The following is a 20,073-nucleotide window of genomic DNA, read 5'->3' on the forward strand; positions in this document are numbered from 1 at the left end:
TGCCTTCTTGATCTCTAGAACTATCTGGTAGCTGTTGCTACTATTTGATTTCCACGAAAGTGTATTGCCTCCTAAAGAAGTGAAACGGTTTGTGCACTGACCGTCATCCGGAAAAGACGCCATCCTCATCGGCCGCGACGCAAGTATCAGACATATCACTTGGAGAAGCAGCAGATTAACGATCGAGGTTAGTCACTTTTTTGAATTTAGTATTAACCGCAATCTTCTTATTTGGAACCAGGGAGGCGACCCTTGGGGAGGTTCTTAATATAACACATCCGCCGACTTCGTTTGCCATTAGGGTGAATAACTAGAAGGTTTGGCAGAGACATTCTTTTGCGGATCACATCATAATCATTTACGAAATTAAGTTCTCACGGAAAACCATATCTCCCCACAGGAACCCTAAAAGAACCGACTGGTCTCTGTTCAATAGGGTTTTCAACGAAAAATTGAACAAGCATTTACTGAACTAGAAAAAGGAAATATAGACAAGAAAAATAATCAAAACTGTTCAAAATGTTGACGTAATAACTTTTTCTGCGGACTGTAAATATTGAATGTAATAAAATTTCTTATAATTTTGTAACAATTTAAGATTTCAGCACAACTATTTTGACAAGTTTGTGTACACAGATAAACCAAAATGAGCTGGACAATGCTCACCATCCCTTTTTCTAGACCATAAAAACGCCACACATTCGCTTGGTCAGAGTGCAAGAGTTAAAGAAAAGTGCACGCAATCATATGAATATGCTGAGAAAAGAGCAGCAATAAATTCAAAATAAATACGGCATTACTAAAGGGGTTTTTAATAAGAGGTGTTATTTTGATATTCAAAGAAAAATGCTATTTTTTAATATAAATGATCGGATGTTTATTTCATTATAAAGAGGAAGGTATGCCGTTAATTGTGGAAAATAACATCAGGCAAATGTCCAACACGACCACGGTTATAGGACAAAATCCTTTTCATGAAATTTTCCGTAATCGAATTGCAAAGTGGCTGCCCTATGTCCTCGATAGCCTCACGAATTTCATCTTTGAGGTCTTGAAACAACCCTCAAAGGAACAAGTCACAAGGTGTTAAGTCACAAGATCACGGTGGCCAATTATGGGCACCTTCACACGGCCTGGAAACTTTTCCTGTAAAAGATCAATGGTTTCGTTGCTTGTGTGGCACGTAGCGCCGTCTTGTTGAAAATAAACGTTGTCCAGATCAATACCATCCAATTCCGGCCATAAAAAATTGTTAATCATCTCTCGATAGCGCAATCCAATTAAAAATAACACCTGTTATTGGAAAATCCTTTACAAGAAAAGAAAACACAATAAGTGTATTAGAATTCGATTGCTCATTACAGCCTTTTTTATAAATATTGCTGAAATGCTTCTAAATAGCATACAATTTGAAGTTTGAGCATTGAAGAGAACAAGCGCTATTGAAACTTTGATGAATTCAAAAACTACATTAGCACAGCTCTTCCTTTTACAATGCTTTCCGCATTACCAATTCTGGAATATTTTTTCTAATACCACGCTCCCATTTCCTCCTCAATTTTCTTACCCACTATTTCTTAGCCAATTATTTTTCACATCTTTCTAATTTTTGAAATTCGATTTACGTTCTTTGTTATTATGGCGCTTTGGCATTGCGCTTATTGAGTCTAAATTGGTCATAATTAACTACAGGTAAAACGTTTTTCACTCACTATTGACTTGGATCGTAGGTTAATGGTCCAACGCTGATGAGAAATTTTACAGTCTCATGATACACGAGCGTATTTTTAACGGTAATGTACTACGAAAAACTAGTTTTGAGAAAATGGTAATTTAGAACGTTATCCATGGCAATGATTTAATTGAAGCTTAGTCTGAAAACTATTTGTTACCATTCGCTTAGTGATACCTATAACTTTATTAATTTCATCGTCGAAGTAAAGTTAACAAATTTTAAACCTTTTTCTTCACTTAGTATTTGCAAAATTTGCCACTAAAAGCAATTCAGGTGAAATCCGCAATTTCTAAAGTACACGAGTATTTAAATATCTTTATGATAAGATAAATCAGAATTAAAAAAAAAACAATTACGATTTAATAGTTCTGGTATTACTTATATGCTGCACATTTCATAAATGGTATAAAGTCCTCTAACGCTGTATATTATTTCCTTTTTTATGTGGTCTATCATTCACTTATGTATTTGTCTAACTCATTAAATTCCGTTATTAAAAAATACAGCTTTACCTAGTTTAGATTAATATGAGTATACTCGTACGTGCCCAGCTACATATAAACAATCGAAAAAGCCAAAAAAATTGCAATTTGTCTTCGTCTTCCAAGTAAGAGTTTGTTTTTATATCGGGTGAGGCTATTCAAATAAGTATGTGAAGGTTTTAATCGAAAAGGCAATATTAATTTACTCATTTTATATATTAAATTTCGAAGGTCAATCATTTAGAAATTTACCGCCAATTATGGTGTTTAACATAGGCTGAAATGTGGCTTCATATTTATGTTCGGCACCAACATCAGCTGAGTTATTCTACATATCTATACACATCCGTCGACAAAAAAAAAATCCACACACCACTTGTGACTATAAATTTTGACAATTTAGTATTCATTAACCTTATATAGGGTTTTTCAATAAGGGCGGGTAGATGTTGAAATGGAATAAAATGACGTTTTATAAAAATGTGGAAATTGTGGAACAACATCAAACAGGGGGAGAGCTCGGCCAAATACAAATATATGTATGTATATATATAGTACATATATATTATATATAAATATGATCTTTTAATAAAATCCATATGAATCAAAGTTCTAAGCTTTGTGCGAAATTCAAAAAAAGTATGCAATTAAATCATCATAATTAGGATCTTAAAAAACTTTTGGGTATGCAGTTTTATATACCAGTTGTTGAAAAATGTGAAAGTTTGCTGACTTGGTTTTCACAATTTTTTTGCTTCCGGTGTTGAGCATTTCTCTCATATATAAGAAATACGTTTTATATGGATGCACAATACCACTAACCAAAACAAATGTTTAAATCAAATTGATTTTTAACCGACTTCAAACTTACATCTTCATCGTATAAAAATTGAGTGGCCTGCAAAACTGGATATTCAGAAGTTTTCTTAAAACTCTGATTAAAACTTAGAAAATTTTGATGTAGGTATATCTAATTATTTTTTTTGAATTAAGTATGTTTTAAATACTAAGTTAAAAATAGCTAAAATAAAATTGAAAAAATCGGGTGTTAAAATTTATAATCATATAAGGTGGGCAGTTATTATTAGAGAACAACAGAACAGGGTTTTTTAATGAACAGAAATTTTACCATTTCTGCCGAAGCCGAACTTAACATTTTAAAGTAATAAAGAAGCAGCGATTTTTCAAAAATCCAGTGGTTTTTTTTAATAAAAAAACAAAAAAGTTCATACGTCTCATGCCCGGAAACACCAAGAAATTTTTTATTAATTTAGCAGGCTGTTGAAGCTTAAAGTTGTACAATTTCAATACGAAACTTTGCATTTTCAAATTTTAATAGTCTGATAAATTTAACATTGATCGGTGAAATCGGGCATCAATCACATTAATTACAGCCCAAAACATTTCCTTTTGCTTGTAAAAATATCAAAAAATAGCTTTTTTTTACATGTGTGCACTTAATAGTTATTTAATACTCATAGTTGAATAATTTTATATTGTAATGTAAAAATAGCTTAGCCGCATTTCTATTTTCTAGTGTTACCCTCTATCGGTTAGAGCTGAACTGCAGCAGTGAAGAATTGTGCACTAGCGATATTCGAATAAATCTCGTTGGCGCCCACGTCTGCTCACGATCGACTTCTCTACTACTCTGCCTTACATTCACGTTCGCCGGGGCTGCTTTACGGGTAGAGTTACCACCCTTCATATACATATATATCCATTTTCGAAACCAGTCCCTGTAACGCTAATATTTTCAACATTTCTAGAATCAAGAGAAGATTACTCATTAAATTCGAATGTTCAATGAAGTGAGAAAGTTACTAATTAAAATCATGGCTGGGACAAACCAAGAAAACCTTAAGACCTTGCGATGTCTACTACACCTCCCATGTAAAAGAGCGCAAATTCGGTGTCGGGTTTGTTATGGGAGAGAGACTTCGTCGCCCAGTACTGTCGTTCACTACATTGGACGAGCGTCTCGCAATAATCCGCATCAAAGTGCAATTTTTTTAAAATCTCGCTCATTTGCGTCCACGCCCCGACGGAAGAGAAGGACGATGCGCCCAAAGATTCTTACTATGAGCGCCTGGAACGTTGCTACCTAAATTATGGAGGGAACACTACTCAAACCTGTTAAATAGTGATAACTGCGCATGTCACAGAGAATGTGAAGATCCCCATACCCCAATCGCTGACGACGGAATTGACGTTCCGCTAACCGACCATGACGAGGTGAGAATAGCGATAACGCGGCTAAAGAACAACAAAGCCGCGGGCGCCGACGGATTGCCGGCTGAGCTATTCAAAAATGGCGGCGAGGAGCTGCTAAGGCGCATGCATCAGCTTCTATGCAAAATATGGTTGGATGAAAACATGCCTGCCGATTGGAAATTAAGTGTGCTCTGCCAATTACCGCGGGATTAGTTTTCTAAATATCGCCCAACTGATTTGACTTTATCAGTGTGGCTTTAGACCTGGAAAGCCCACCATCGACCAAATATTCACAATACGCCAAATCTTGGAGCAGACCCATGAATGAAAAATCGACATACACCAACTTTTCGTCGATTTCAAATGTACATTCGACAGTACGAAAAGGAGTTACCTACATGACACGATGTCTGAATTTCGTATCCCCGCAAAACTAATACAGCTATGCAAGATGACGTTGCTCAACACCAGCAGCGCCATCAGATACCAAACTTAAATTACTTAAATCGCCACGTCCATTTAGAGGCTTTATTGCGTAACAACAAAAATGTTGCGGAACAAATTTTACTGATGGTTAGATAAATCCACAATCAAATTTACATTTTGTTACCCTTATTGGAGCAAATGTGGTTAACGAAGGGATACCCCGTCGAAATTGATAATAAGAACTTAATATTGTTTGCTTCAGTCCAAGAACTGCCACGCCCATTTTATTGGGCTTATCGCCTTAAGCAAAAGTTTTCCAGAACAAAAATATTTTAATTCACCGCGTGGGTGTTCTACATGAATTCTCAATAAAATTTACATTTCTGGAAACATACGGTTTTTGAAACTTTAGCCAACTATCAACTGCAGAAGATATAGTGGTTTTAAAATGGTTTCTTGATGAACTTTATATATATAGCAGAACAGATCAGTATTTTGAGAAGAGGAAAATAAAGATAAAGCACAAGCAGCTGAGAGATGCATACATACATATGTACGAGTCTGTACACTTGCCGCTCATTTTGCAAATATATATACTATATCTACATATATAATTTTTTATGAGGAGTTTTTTCATGGTAGAAATACACTTGGCGGTTTGCCATTGACTACCAAGAGGGTGAACGCTATTAGATAAATGTTGTCTTTATTTGGGTGAATCAAAAAGAGCTGACGCTCAGATATCTGGGAATTGAATTTCATATTGAGTAATTGAATGTGACGCGTTGGTCGGGTAGGCTAAATATATTTTCTGAAGTAGTGTTAGATGTTTGAGATTGAAGTATCTAATCCATAAATCTATTGTATATCTATATCTATACAATTTCTAAGCTGGGGCGAGAGCAAAACGAAGGAATGCCAGTCAGAAACAGTTACCAAAAACGTCACTTAGTATAATTTTAATTTTGAAGATAATAACAGAGGTAGATAGATATTAATCTTATTTGAACATATTTATGAATTAAAGTGTTCTTCAAAATACATGATTGGATACCTAGTTACCTATCTAGGTATATACCAATTTAATTTTTTGCATAGCAACCAATATTTTTATTTTATAGTTCACAGCGCCATTGAAAACATATTTGAGTTAGGACTTTCTTAAGCGCTATTTGTTTGACACCAATATTTTATTATTTTAGTTTATTTATCACACAATTAATTAAATTTAGTTTTTTAGATAGATGCCAGCTTTATTCTGTACAGGTAGATATTCTTAAATAACTTAATAGTTTAACATCCATATCTACTGGAATGTTTTACTAAACTTACGTATTTAATTCGTGCTATTTTTTATCTAAGTGGTAACCCTTTAATTTATAGGTGGGAGACTATTTCAAAAATATATTTGGATTAAGGATTTCTCCATCGCCTTCGGTTTGTAATATTTATTTAGCTTATCACATTTTTAATTAAATTAAATTTTTTGTATAGGTGGCAACTCTATTAATAATATTTCCGAATACAAATATTCTTAAAAACCTTTCGCTTGATATCACCATCTGCTGTAATATTTTACTTAATTTCTTTAATTCGTTAATTTAATTTTTAATTAAAAATAAATTGAAAATTAGAAAATATTTTTAAAACTATATTTAAAGGGTTAGAAGTAGTCAGAATTTTCCTAAAAGTGGAAAATTTTTTTTGCATTTTCTTTAAGTATAATATCTGAATCTTTAAAATCTCAAATACTTTCCGAGTTATTCAACAATTAACAAAGGGCGCTCGGGAGCTCCGGAGCGTTCACAAAACTTTAAATGCGTTTTTCTTTAAACTATGTTTTTTGAACTGGTGATCACTGTAACTTAAAAACCGCTTGGTAGATTTCAATAAAATTTATACTGCTTTTGAAAAATATAAAAAATTCGTGCCTGATCGAAGGATCAAAATTTCGATTTTTTTTAAATAATTAATTGTCGGTTTTTTTTTTTAAAAGTTTCAATCAGACACAAGATTATCTATTAATAAAACTAATTTCTTTTGTCCGATTGATTTTAGATGAATCTCTAAGGGCTTGTGATGATCACCGCAAGAGGCTTCTGGAGAAACGTGCTCCACACAAACAGCGATAATTTTTACAATTATTATTTTTTTTTTAATTTTGCCAAAGTCAAGTCGAAGCATGATGTATTAATGCTATATTTTTATTTTTATAAAATAAAGCAATTGACTAGCAAAAAAAATGTTTGAAAATCATAATTTTTTCGGTCCTCTGACTACCCTATGAAACTATGTTTGGATAAAAGCTATTTCGTTTGTAATAATTTATTTCACTTATGACGTATTTGATTTGATTTTTTTTTGATGGGTGGTAACTCTATTAAAAAGATTTCCGGATATAAATATTGAAATATTTTACTCAAAATACACATTTAGTGCATATACATTTTTATATTGATGGCAACCCTCTTATTATCTAAATAATATATTCGAACTAAGACTTCTTCAAAAAACTTACGTTTGACACCGTTTTCGACTATTTTATGTAAGTTGTATTACATATTTATTTAAACATGTAAATGGGTGCAGTATTAATATATAATATATAGAGTAGAATGGGGTAAGATAGGTATGGGGGCACAATAGGTAGGTGGGGTTTTCGTCGCACTGTTTTTGCAGAGGTCACTCGTCTTATGTGAATTGAATACGTGGTGGGGAACAACGTTCACGACTGTCATTTCGGCCGTTACCATTGATTAGTTATCCTAGTTCTGGCTTCGTTTAGTTTTTTGTGAGCTTTTCTCCGACATAGCATTTTTTTTATTCTACGGTGCAGTGCATTTAATGTATGTAAATATTTGTCAGGTGAGTTTTATTTTACGTAGAAAATAATGCTGAACACGAATAATGTGTTAGTTTTTAGATATTTTTGTTTTGTTGACAAATGATATTTAAAATTTGTAATAAGTAGAATTACAACCCTGCTTGTGAACCAAAGTTGCGCACTCATTCTTCTTCGTTCTATTCTATTTTTCATTTGCATACGATCAGTCGAGGAACGAAGAAGAAGGGGTGCAAAACTGCGGTAAGTTTCTATATTTTATTAAAATACAAAGTGTACAATATTGAATTAAATTTCAGAATAAACCATCCTTTGCCATTGAGTTAGTAGCAAACCCCTTCATCAGCGCCGAGTCGTAGCCGCGACATCTTTATTCGCAATTTTGATTATTTGCGATTAACTGCGTATTTTTCCCTGCCGTAAAAGAGTGAAAGTTTGGGGCCGTTTAAATGAATGATCCGGAGGAAACCATAGAAAAACGCCGCAGTCCTCGGCTCAACAAATTAGAACCAGAGTCAGGTGAAGTTCAGCCTAATTCCACCGCCATCATAATCGACGCCGCCTCCGCCGCCACCACGCATGCCAACGCCACAACTGCTGCCAGCACGTATACAAACGTCACAAATACCGCCCTCTCATCAGAATCCGTAAGTTTAAGATTGGAAATGAAGAATCAAATCGCCACTCTTCAAAGACAACTAGAAGAAGCACAGGTAAGATTAAGTGAACAAAACCGCCACTGCCAAAGGCTAGAGATTGCTTTGCGTAGCTCAGGTCATTTAGATAGTGCTACATCCACCGCCACGACAACAACAATACCCGTCGTTGCGTCATCGTTAGCACCCGCTATAGGTGCTCCGTTATATGAATTCCCAAATTTTTCATGTACTTCACGTATGCAAAAATTGTCGGTTAACGCAACAACAAATAACATCACGCCATCGACCATAAACAGTTATGCACATTTTGCGACGTCGACTATCACGAGCAGCGCTGCCATGCTGCCAGGCCAGCAAGCCGCTGAAAACGGTGGTAGTTTTTTTTCGCTGCCGTCGTTAACTGCGAGCGCCGTCTTTGCGCCAACATATTCAATAAAGGGCCAAACACACGCTACACTAGGTAATTCTGGCGTGCCGTTTACATCGTCGTCGATAATTTCGCCCCCTGTTTTTAATAATTATAACAGTATTGTTCATGGTCCTATGCCAACAAATGACTTAAACAATTTTTCATTTTTAAACAATTCTGCAACAGTACCACGGAAGTTGCAAGATTTACCCGAATTTAGCGGCGAGCCAGAAGACTGGCCAATTTTTTATACAGCCTACGTCCAATCGACTTCAATGTACAACTACACTAATCTGGAAAACAATCAGCGGTTGCAGAAAGCTGTTAAAGGAGAAGCGCGGGAGGTGATTAAATCGCTTTTAATTCATCCAGACAATGCCAGCGCCGCCATAGAGCAACTCCGTTTTCGCTTTGGCCGACCCGAACAATTAATTCAGAGTCAGCTACGTCAAGCGAGGGATTTGCCTAATATTTCGGAGAATGCATTGTCCAAACTGGTACCCTTTGCCACTAAAGTGAGAAACCTAGCAACATTCTTACAGTCAGCGAATGGACAACAACACATCGCCAATCCTACGCTATTAGAGGAACTATTAGCTAAGCTTCCTATGAGTAAGAAACTGGAGTGGGCCAGAGTCGCCGCCTCAATACAGCCGTATCCGACAATTGTACATTTTAGCGCTTGGGTAAGTGAACTTGCTAATCTGATATGTACAGTGCAAGACATCGACAATAAAGATCAAAAGCGTCGTGCGGTGTTACATACATCCGAAAAACAGTGTCCAGGTTATGCAGGTGTAACTCCCGTTAAGTGTCCATTATGCCAGGAGCAACATAAACTGCAAGATTGCCGTCGTTTTTTAAATGCTGCAGTGTCTAATAGATGGGAGTTCGCGAAGAAACATCGCGCTTGTTTTTCATACTTGAACGTGGGCCATAACACGCGTAACTGTCGCCGTAAAAAGTTTTGTTTAGAAGAAGGATGCCAGCGTAGACACCACAGTTTATTGCACGAGGCCAATGCTATTACGCCGACCCTTAGTTTATTAAAGGAAGAACAAGGTGACGTACGAGGAAACGTGTTGAGCTGCACAAACGTTAGCAGCAATAAACCCAAGCTGCTCTTTCGTGTGCTGCCGGTAACCTTGTATGGCGATAATAAGCGCATCGATACGTACGCTCTATTGGATGAAGGTTCTTCAATTACGATGTTAGACAGTGATTTGGCCAAGGAGTTGGGAATACGCGGCCGTCGACATTCGCTAGATATACAATGGTTTGGAGGAAGAACAGCCCAAGAGTCGACTGAGGTTTTCAATATTGAAATTAGCGGTGTTGGTAAAAATAAGCGCTACCTACTGCGCGACGTGTATGCCGTAGCTAATCTAGGTTTGCCCATGCAGAGTTTAAGTCATGATGATTTAAAGAGCAGTGACAAATCAATTTCGTCTCTGCCTCTCCAGCCATATTTTGATGCTGTGCCTCAACTTTTAATTGGAATCGATCATGCACACTTAGGCTTGCCGATTGACATAAAAGGGATTAGTGAGCAAGGTCCGTACGCTTGCAACACTAAACTAGGGTGGGTAGTTTTTGGTCCAACCAGTCGTGCGTCGTTAGCAACCCGCTCTTGTCTTTTTTTACGTACCCAAGAAATGCAAGAAGAAGAAGACATGCGTCAACTTGTGTTCGACTATTTCAATATTGAAAGTCTTGGCGTTAGATCTTCGCCACCTGTCGAAAGCAATGATGACGTCAGAGCTAAGATGTTACTTGAAGGCACAACTAAACGAGTGGGAGGTCGATTTCAAACAGGGCTATTATGGAAGGACGACAGCATACAACTGCCCGATAATTATACGGCTGCTCTACATAGGCTTGAAGGGATTGAGAGAAAGATGAAACGCGACGAAACGTTCGCAACCGCGTACAAAGAGATCATTGATGGGTACCTAAGTAAAGGCTATGCTCGAAAGCTTACGCCCAAGAAATCGAGTATGACTTCATCCAGGAAATGGTACCTCCCACACTTCGGTGTCGTCAACCCAAATAAACCTCAAAAATTACGCCTTGTTTTTGACGCAGCGTCTCGATTTGAAGGGGTATCTCTGAACTCCAAGTTATTGAAGGGACCACAGCTCTACATATCACTACCTTCGATTTTATTTAATTTTAGAACGCGTGCAGTTGCAGTTTGCGGAGATATTAAAGAGATGTTCCACCAGGTAGCTATACAGCCAGTAGACAGGTGTGCACAGCGTTTTCTTTGGCGTGATGGCGAAAATACTAAGCCACCTGAGGAGTACGAGATGCGAGTGATGATTTTCGGCGCCGCGTGCTCGCCTTGCTCGGCGCAATATGTCATGAGGCTGAACGCCAAGGAGCACCACGAAAGTCATCCTCGTGCAATTAAAGCTATTTTTGATCATCATTATATTGATGATTTTGTTGACAGTTTTGATGGAATTGAAGAGGCCGTAGATATCTCAAAGCAGGTTCGTGACATTCACAGCGATGGTGGATTCGAGTTACGTGGATTCGTATCGAACTCAGAGAAGGTAGTTAAAGAATTAAATGGTAGTACGGCAACGAAACAGATCGCAGTCGCTGAGAGCACAGAGAAGGTTCTTGGGTTATATTGGGAGTCAGCAACTGATAATTTTAAATTCAACCTGAAGTTCCATCGCATTGAACAAGCAGTAATCACAGGCGAAAGGAGTCCCACAAAAAGGGAACTTCTTAGTATTATTATGTCAATATTCGACCCGTTGGGATTTTTAAGTCACTTTACTGTTGCAGCCAAATCTCTTATGCGTGAAGTATGGTGTCGTGATGTCCGTTGGGATGAGCCCATCCCAAATGATGTGAATATAATATGGGAAAGGTGGCGCCAGCAGATGCACAAAGTAGCGGGATTTCGTGTGCCGCGATTCTACTTCCCACATGGTGCGCCTTCGGATTTGGAGCTGCATGTGTTCGTTGACGCTAGCGAAGAGGCCTTCGCTGCTGTCGCCTACTGGAGGTCAAGAAAGTCGACTGGTGAAGTTGGTGTTACGTTAGTTTGTGCGAAGACGAAGTGCGCTCCACTGAAGGCCGTAACCATTCCACGCCTGGAATTGCAAGCAGCCGTCCTGGGTGTACGTTTACGAAAATTGATATTGGAAAATCACCAAATACGCCCTGAACGATGCTTCTTATGGAGCGACTCCAGAACTATCTTGAAGTGGATTGGAAGCGAACATCGATGCTACAAACCGTATGTGGCGCACCGCGTTGCAGAGATTTTAGATGGGAGTGAAGTTCGCGAATGGCGATGGGTGCCAACGAAAGACAATGCAGCCGATGACGCGACAAGAAGCCATGGGAGTGTTGATTTCTCACTAAAATCTCGCTGGCTACAGGGACCGAATTTTCTGAGACGCGATGAAGAGACGTGGCCTGCTGAAGAAAACATCAGCAAGATCTTTGTGGAAGCAGATGAAGAGCTCCGTTCTAAATTTTCTTTAATTGCCAACAACTATATTTTTATAGATTACAATCGTTTCTCAAATTTACTTAAATTAAAAAGAGCAGTAGCGTGGGTGCTTCGATTCATAAACCGCTGCCGTAAACGGGAGCTAAAACATCTGGAATATGGACTTACTGCTGTTGAACTGGAAGCCGCGGAGCACCTATTATGCCTACGCGTTCAATCGGAATCATTTACTTCAGAACGCAACAGTATCGAAATTGGTAAAGCCATTCCAAATGACAGCGCATTAAAGCAACTTTCGCCATATCTGGACGACAGGGGGCTACTTCGTGTCCAAGGGCGCATAGATGCAGCTAGCTTCTTACCGTATAACATCAGAAGACCGATCATACTGCCGTATGGACATATATTTACGCATCTGGTCGTTAATTATCACCATTGCACAATGAAGCACCAGAATCACGAGGCGACTATAAGCAATATACGTCAGAAATACTGGATTCCCCGAATAAGGCAAATGCTACGACGTGTAATAGCCGGATGTAAATATTGTCAAGTCAGGAAGACAGAACCTCACGCGCCTATGATGGGTCCTCTACCAGAAGATCGTTTGAAGCCCTATGTACGACCATTTACTTATACGGGACTGGACTATTTTGGGCCTATTTCGGTTACTATCGGGCGGCGAACTGAAAAGCGTTGGGTCGCGTTGTTTACGTGCCTCACCGTGCGCGCAATCCACCTGGAAATCGCCCACGACTTATCAACGGATTCCTGTATAATAGTTATGCGCAACTTCATGAATCGGAGAGGGGTTCCAACACGTCTACGATCTGACAATGGGAAAAACTTCATCGGGGCCAACGAAGAAGCGAAACGTTTTCCTGATGTTTTTGACACTGAGCGAATACAAAATGAATTGTCAACCAAGGGAGTTGAATGGTTCTTCAACTGCCCCGCCAATCCATCTGAAGGAGGAATTTGGGAAAGAATGGTGCAGAGCGTTAAAAGGGTTCTTCGACATTCATTAAAAGAAAAAGCGCCACGTGAGCATGTTTTACAAAGCTTTCTGATAGAAGCGGAAAACATAGTAAACTCACGTCCATTGACGCATCTGCCCATCTCTCCCGACGAAGACGAGCCATTAACGCCTAACCACTTCCTGATTGGCGTGGGTAATATCCCTAAAACTCCAACGGCCAACTCTCCTGGTGAAAAGATACCTTTATTACGCAAGCAATGGCTCATTGCACGAAGCCTAAGAGATGCATTTTGGAAGCGATGGGTACTGGAGTATCTACCAACGCTAACCCGAAGAGTTAAGTGGTGTGAACGAACCGCGCCTCTTAAAGAGGGTGATGTAGTATTTATTTGCGATCCGAATGTGCCAAGGATTCAGTGGCGACGTGGTATTGTTGAGCGTGTGTACACTGGCGCAGATGGTGTGGCTCGGCGTGCGGACGTGCGTACGGTTGGTGGACTTCTGCAACGAGCGGTATCTAAATTGGCAGTCCTGGATCTGGGAAGTGGTGAAGCTGATCGCTCCACGGGGGTGGGGGTGTTGACAAATGATATTTAAAATTTGTAATAAGTAGAATTACAACCCTGCTTGTGAACCAAAGTTGCGCACTCATTCTTCTTCGTTCTATTCTATTTTTCATTTGCATACGATCAGTCGAGGAACGAAGAAGAAGGGGTGCAAAACTGCGGTAAGTTTCTATATTTTATTAAAATACAAAGTGTACAATATTGAATTAAATTTCAGAATAAACCATCCTTTGCCATTGAGTTAGTAGCAAACCCCTTCATCAGCGCCGAGTCGTAGCCGCGACATGTTTTAAAAAAAAATATCGATACTAACATAAAACATGTGATTGGGGGCACTATAGGTCAGCCGTCTGGGGGCATTATAGGTAACTACTTTTAATTAAATAAAATAAATTTTAATTGTTTTTGCAGCAAAATGGTGCGTAATTATGTGCGAAAAACGCCGAAACGAAGTGAAGAGGACGAAATGGCTGAAGCACTTCAAAAATTATGCGATTCGATCCAGTACTGAAAAAACTTGGGTCATCATGGATAACCACGAATCTCACATGAGAATTGCTGGATTAGACTTTTGTAAGAATAATAATATTGAAGTATTAACTCTACCTCCGCACACCATCCTCTCGATAGAGGAGTATTTAGGCCGCTCAAAACTTATTTTGACCATTCCTGCAAGGCGTGGATGTTAAATCACTCCGGCAATCCTATTACCATCGACCGAATAGCTGAACTGGTAGCTGAACCCTTGTTGAAAGGTGCTTCCAGCATGAATATCATCGCTGGATTCAGATCAACTGGCATTTGGCCATTTAATCGCGACATTTTTTCGGAAGATGATTTCACGCCAGCATTCGTAACTGATCGTCCGCACGAGGACGAACCAGATAAAGAGGATGGTCCATCGATTGCATCAAGAGACTGGTCCATCGAGTGCCCATGAAGAGCCTGTTTTATCGAATGCCCATCAAGAGCCAGATCGATCGCATCTCGACCTATTAATTCCAATTGAGGACATTCGGCCGTTTCCTAAAGCTCCACTGCGCAAACCATCAAATCGAGGCTGGAAGCGACGTAAAGCTGCACTTCTCACAGATGCAGTGATGCTAGAGTCATTACGCGCTGAGCAAGCAGCTGCAGCTCAGAAGAAATCGGACGCGGAAGCAAAAAAACAATTTGCCGCCGAAAGAAAAAAAGAAAGAGAGGCTGCAAAGAGGCAGAAGCTCAAACAAAAACGCCAAAAATTTACCAAAGAAGAGAAGAAAAATGAATTAAAGAAAAATTCCTAACTTTTATAACATGTGCAGTGTTCATACTCTATAAATAAAAGTTAAAACGTTAATTTCCAAGCCATGTACATTGTTCTTTTCCCCTCACATATAGTGACCTATCGTGCCCCCCGATTTTGAAAATATTGAAAAAAAGTACCTTTGACTTATTGAATGAAGCTTCCAAAATATTTAGCCAAACATAAGTCAGTATAACCAAAACGTTAGCAGATAAATAACCTTTCAAAATCTTGCTTATTTTTCAAAATCAATGCAAAAACACCGTAGCAAGAGCTCTCCAAAACAAAAAAGACCTATCTTACCCCATTCTACTCTATATATATATATATATATATATTATATAATACATATATATATATATATACATACCCATACATATTTAATTTCAAGTTCTTTCTATAGCTAGCAATCATTTTATTTAAAACCCGATCGGCTCCAACCTTTATAATAAACCATTCAGGCTATGCGGAAGTGTTTCTGCAAATTTCAACTACCAAATTCACCTATAGGGTACATACACACATCCACACATACCGGTTGCATGTATTGCATAGCTTACAACAAACTAAAACTTCTTTTTGGTTATCTCTAAGACTGCTACTAAAAATTAAATCTAAATTCAAGCGAATTCTTGAAAGCGTATAACATTTTTCCCCATGTTATACTTGCATAAATGTACAACATTTTCATTAATGCAGCCATTTAAATAAATATGGTGTAATAAATTTTTATATAACTGGTTACAGATCAAGTGCCACTCCTTTTAAGCACCAAAACTGTGGACATTTAAATTACTAATTGAATTCAGAGGAGTTTTAATTGCAAGTATTTCACACACATGTACATATTTACATATATGTATATGTATATGTGCATACATATGGATATGCAAAATCGACGAGTATATAAAATAATTCGCGATTTAAATTAAAGTAAACTGCCAAGCAACGTCGCTAATAGGTGCTCAATAAAGTATATATATTTTTTTCCATTTAGTGAAAATGAAGACCTTTGTCTTGTAAAATAATTGCTTATTTGTCATTCGGTATTTGGCCAAGTTTCTACTACAATTTGTGGGGTGTGTGTCCATGTTGTAATACAAATTGGAGGATCCTACCTTCATATGGTAAATGGTTTGCGTGGGAAGTATTTTCATAATAAAAATTCCAAAATATTTTAGAAAAATCTTAGTCTATCATTCGATGGTGGCCATCGAACCAATGAACAAACGAATGGTAAGCACATACAAGCCCACTGGCATACGGCGGTCACCCTCAGTGCTCATAATTATCCAAAATGTGCATAAATTGCTGCAACTGTCCAACTTTAAACGACAAGTAGCCTGGCAAGTAGCAAGCTTTATCCGGATCTGCATCGTACCCAAGTAAAATTTTGCATACATTTTATACTATAATATGCACATATGTATGTATGTACATACAAATATGCCTATGTTTCTGTGCTGCCTTTTGAATGCTACATAACTCATGCAAATTTTAAATGCAAGCGGCCAGGTGTCTAAGCATACATATGTGCAATATAAAAAAACTAATGATCACAAACAAAAACAAAACACACGCCAAAATGCAAAACGTTGCCATCCAAGCAATGCCGTAGGCGTTTAGCTTAACTACTTAGTGGTAGCACCGTTCACGTCCTCATAGTTGTAGCCTGCCATAACATTGTCTTTTCAGCTTTACACGTGACTTTTGCCATGGAGCAGCAATTGTTGTAGTGCACGGGTACACGGCGCAGCCGTGGCACACTGCGAAGCTGATCAAAAATTGTAATATTCAAAGTTTTTAAACCGGCAAAGTGTTGAGTTTGCTTAACTCTCTACATTTTCTTAATTTTTATTTGTTTACTTGCTTTCGGTTTGGCATTGTTGTGCACGCGTTTATGGCGAATAAGCGTTTTCCGACATTTCGTGTTGTAAGACATTTTAAGCCGCACAGTTAACTATGATTTATTTGCGCGGTGCTACATAGTGCTAATGGTCAAATGTAGTGAATTATTTTTGGAAAATAAAAAAGGATCCATTTGCTGACATGTGAATGATACATAAAGCGGAAAATAATCCCCAATGGTTGCATAACCGTGTCATGCATGAGTTTTGAATAAATATATTTAATTTCAAGTTTTCAGTAGCATACATAGTTACTCAATTTTCAACTACACTCTAATCATATTAATATCTTACTGTAAACCTACACCAAAGAAACCAAAGGTTGAAAGGAGAAGGAGTTGTAGTACCAACGTGACTGCCACAAAAGTTTGCACAGACATAGCCACCTCAGGCTTAGAATATATGTACTTCAGCTTTTTGTACAAACAGCAAAGAATGTTGCAATTTGATTGATTTAATTTTCAAAATCGTCAACTACACTAGCGTGCAATACTTGCAGCACTATACCCTTAGTATTAAAATAGCATATACATTTTTTTCTCGTTATGTCTGTAAATATTTATTATTTTTTGACTGACGTTTTGACCTACTTTGTGGAACTAGAATTTGACAAAATTTTGACCACATATAAAATCGACGATGGAGAATCCAAAAATTCAATAAAAAAATAATATAATATAAAAATAATATGAGCACATAGGCTATTGTTATACTAAGGGGACGATATAACTGTTAATATCTCCAAGCTCTAATAAATTACATATTTTGTTGTATAATATTATTGGTAGGTATACTCATAGTGAAAAGATTTTTGGAGGTGTGGCCAAGATCAGACTATTAACCGGCTCTCATCAAATTCGAAAGGATCAGCTAATTGACGTCACATGGGTTACGACAATGATTTGTTTACAAAAAAACCAAAAAATTTAGATTCTGTTGGTGATATATACTCGTATATATGTATATGGTGATATATGTACATTAGGGCGAGTCGATTTAAAAATCGCTCATTGATCTGTAAAAATCGTATTCTAGGGATCAAAATAAGAAACTTTGCCGAAGGAACCATACCTCTAAAACGAATTCTGATTTCCCCCATTTGGGTCGAACGAAAAATCCCACTTTGACCCATTTAGAGTGCTCCAATCGAGTCCAAATGTATGGCCGACCCCCACTAACTTTGGACGGCCGATCCACCCATGCCAGTGGCACACCCCCTGGAACTCCCCTGGGGGATTCCCCATACAATCATTTCAAAATATCGCCATTTTTGGCCTTTACATGAGAAAAGAAACTAAAAAGTTCGACCCAAATTGGGGGACATCAGAACTCGTTCTAGAGGTATAGTTCCTTCAGCAAAGTTTCTTATTTTGATCCCTAGAATATGATTTTCACAGAGCAATGGGCGATTTTTTTGCCTCCCCACAAAAGACACTAAAAGTTCGACCCAAATTGGGGGACATCAGAATTCGTTTTAGAGGTATGGTTCCTTCGGCAAAGTTTCTTATTTTGATCCCTAGAATATGATTTTCACAGAGCAATGATCGATTTTTTTGCCTCCCCACAAATCGACTCGGGCTAATGTACATATATATACTAGGTTTTTCAATAAGTTTTGCGGTTTAATAACAAAAAAACACATTTTTATAGTTTGAAATACATTGATGAAAAACGCTTTTAACGCACGAAATTTTTTAGGTCTGGAAACAGATGGAAGTCGTTAAGGGCCAAATCTGGTGAATACGGAGGATGCTCCAGCAATTTGAAATTTAACACGTTCCCGCCGGCAACCGAATTTTTTGTTCTCGGCATCTGGCGGTTCTGTAACTCCAAGACTGTTTTATCGGACGACGCTGTTGCAATCGTAATTGCATATCGCTCAGTGAGAGCTGCCGACTATGCCTGCGTTAGATGTAAACTATTTCTCTCCTTTTTGCTCAGAAAACCGTTACCAGCATTCTCAGAAATCCGCCCGATGAGACAATTGGGTATGCACCACCACTAGTACGTGGTACATGCCGGCGGGAACGTGTTAATTCATGGATTTTAGCCATTATCAAAGGGCCCTTGTGACACGGTGCATTGTCCTGATGAAAAAGATTTTTTGCAAAGTGGGTATTTTTTACGATTTTTTTCTTCAGCTAACCTAAAAGGTTACAATAATATTCAGAACTTATTGTTCTACCAGTTTGCAAGTAATGCTTTCGCATCCGAAAAAAAACTGATGCTACCATCTTCTTGGCCGATTTCTGGACTCGAAATCATTTCGGAGCCGAAGAACCAATTTCACACTATTCTTTAGGTTCTTGTTTTGATTTAGGATCGTGCTGATACACCCACCTCACATCCCTATTAAGCAATGCACAAAATGTGTGTTTGTTTTTTTTTGAATGTGTTTTTGTTCCATTGTTAGCGAATATGGCTCCCATTGTGCACACAACTTTCTACTAAATCTCTTTCCACAATTTTCCAATACGATATTCTAGGTCTCTTCTATTCGTCATTTCCCCACTCGCTATTTCTATGTTCGATTAACCTGACAAAAATTTTGCATGCGAAAGCAATCACAAAGTTATCGACTAAGATTCGCCGATAGCGAGTATGGCTATAGCTCATTAGGCCGCACTTCCTTACCAGTACATGTAATTTAAGGGAGTTCTCTTCCCACGTTGCCGACATATCCTCATTTGCTTCATCTATTCGCCACTTGCTAAGTCTTGGCGAAAAAAAGAGGCCTTCTATATTTTTCCTACGATTTTTGGAGTTGGTGCTGTTTTTGGACATCTTTGACATGGATCGTCTTCAAAATCTGCAACGATTATTTCTACGGCACAAAGTAATGAAAAAAGGTCATTTTACATTTTGAACATTCCGTTATGAACTTCCTTTGCTTTGAAACCTTCCAAAAATAAATCTCAATCACTGCGCAATACTTCATTTTTTCCATTGTAGAAAATACTGTGGCGTGTCGATACTAAATTTAGTATAAATGGCATGTAAACAAAAAATGAATTGATAGAGTGATATGAAACTTCACATACGTTCGTATGAAGATTGTACCAAAATATAGTAAAAAAAAAAATTTTAGGCTAGT

The 20,073-nt window shown here is 37.9% G+C and overlaps 2 protein-coding genes across 3 annotated transcripts in view; one reads left to right on the forward strand and one right to left on the reverse strand.

Moving 5' to 3' along the window:
- LOC128854760 (major royal jelly protein 1-like) overlaps window positions 1-20,073 on the reverse strand; it is a 66,577-nt gene that overhangs the window by 23,192 nt on the left and 23,312 nt on the right. The window contains exon 2 of one of the 2 annotated variants that reach the window (XM_054089136.1): window positions 3,761-3,982. The exons of the other annotated variant lie outside the window; for it this stretch is intronic. The gene's annotated coding sequence lies outside the window, so the exon portion shown is untranslated. The remainder of the gene's footprint in view (window positions 1-3,760; window positions 3,983-20,073) is intronic. 2 annotated transcript variants of the gene reach the window in all.
- Window positions 8,149-13,818, forward strand: LOC128870206 (uncharacterized). The gene is made up of 2 exons (XM_054112825.1): window positions 8,149-12,256; window positions 12,299-13,818. Exons 1-2 carry the CDS (start codon window positions 8,149-8,151, stop codon window positions 13,816-13,818), a joined length of 5,628 nt encoding a protein of 1,875 aa, XP_053968800.1.

Source organism: Anastrepha ludens, chromosome 2 (assembly GCF_028408465.1).
Source record: "Anastrepha ludens isolate Willacy chromosome 2, idAnaLude1.1, whole genome shotgun sequence".
Lineage (NCBI taxonomy): Eukaryota > Metazoa > Arthropoda > Insecta > Diptera > Tephritidae > Anastrepha > Anastrepha ludens.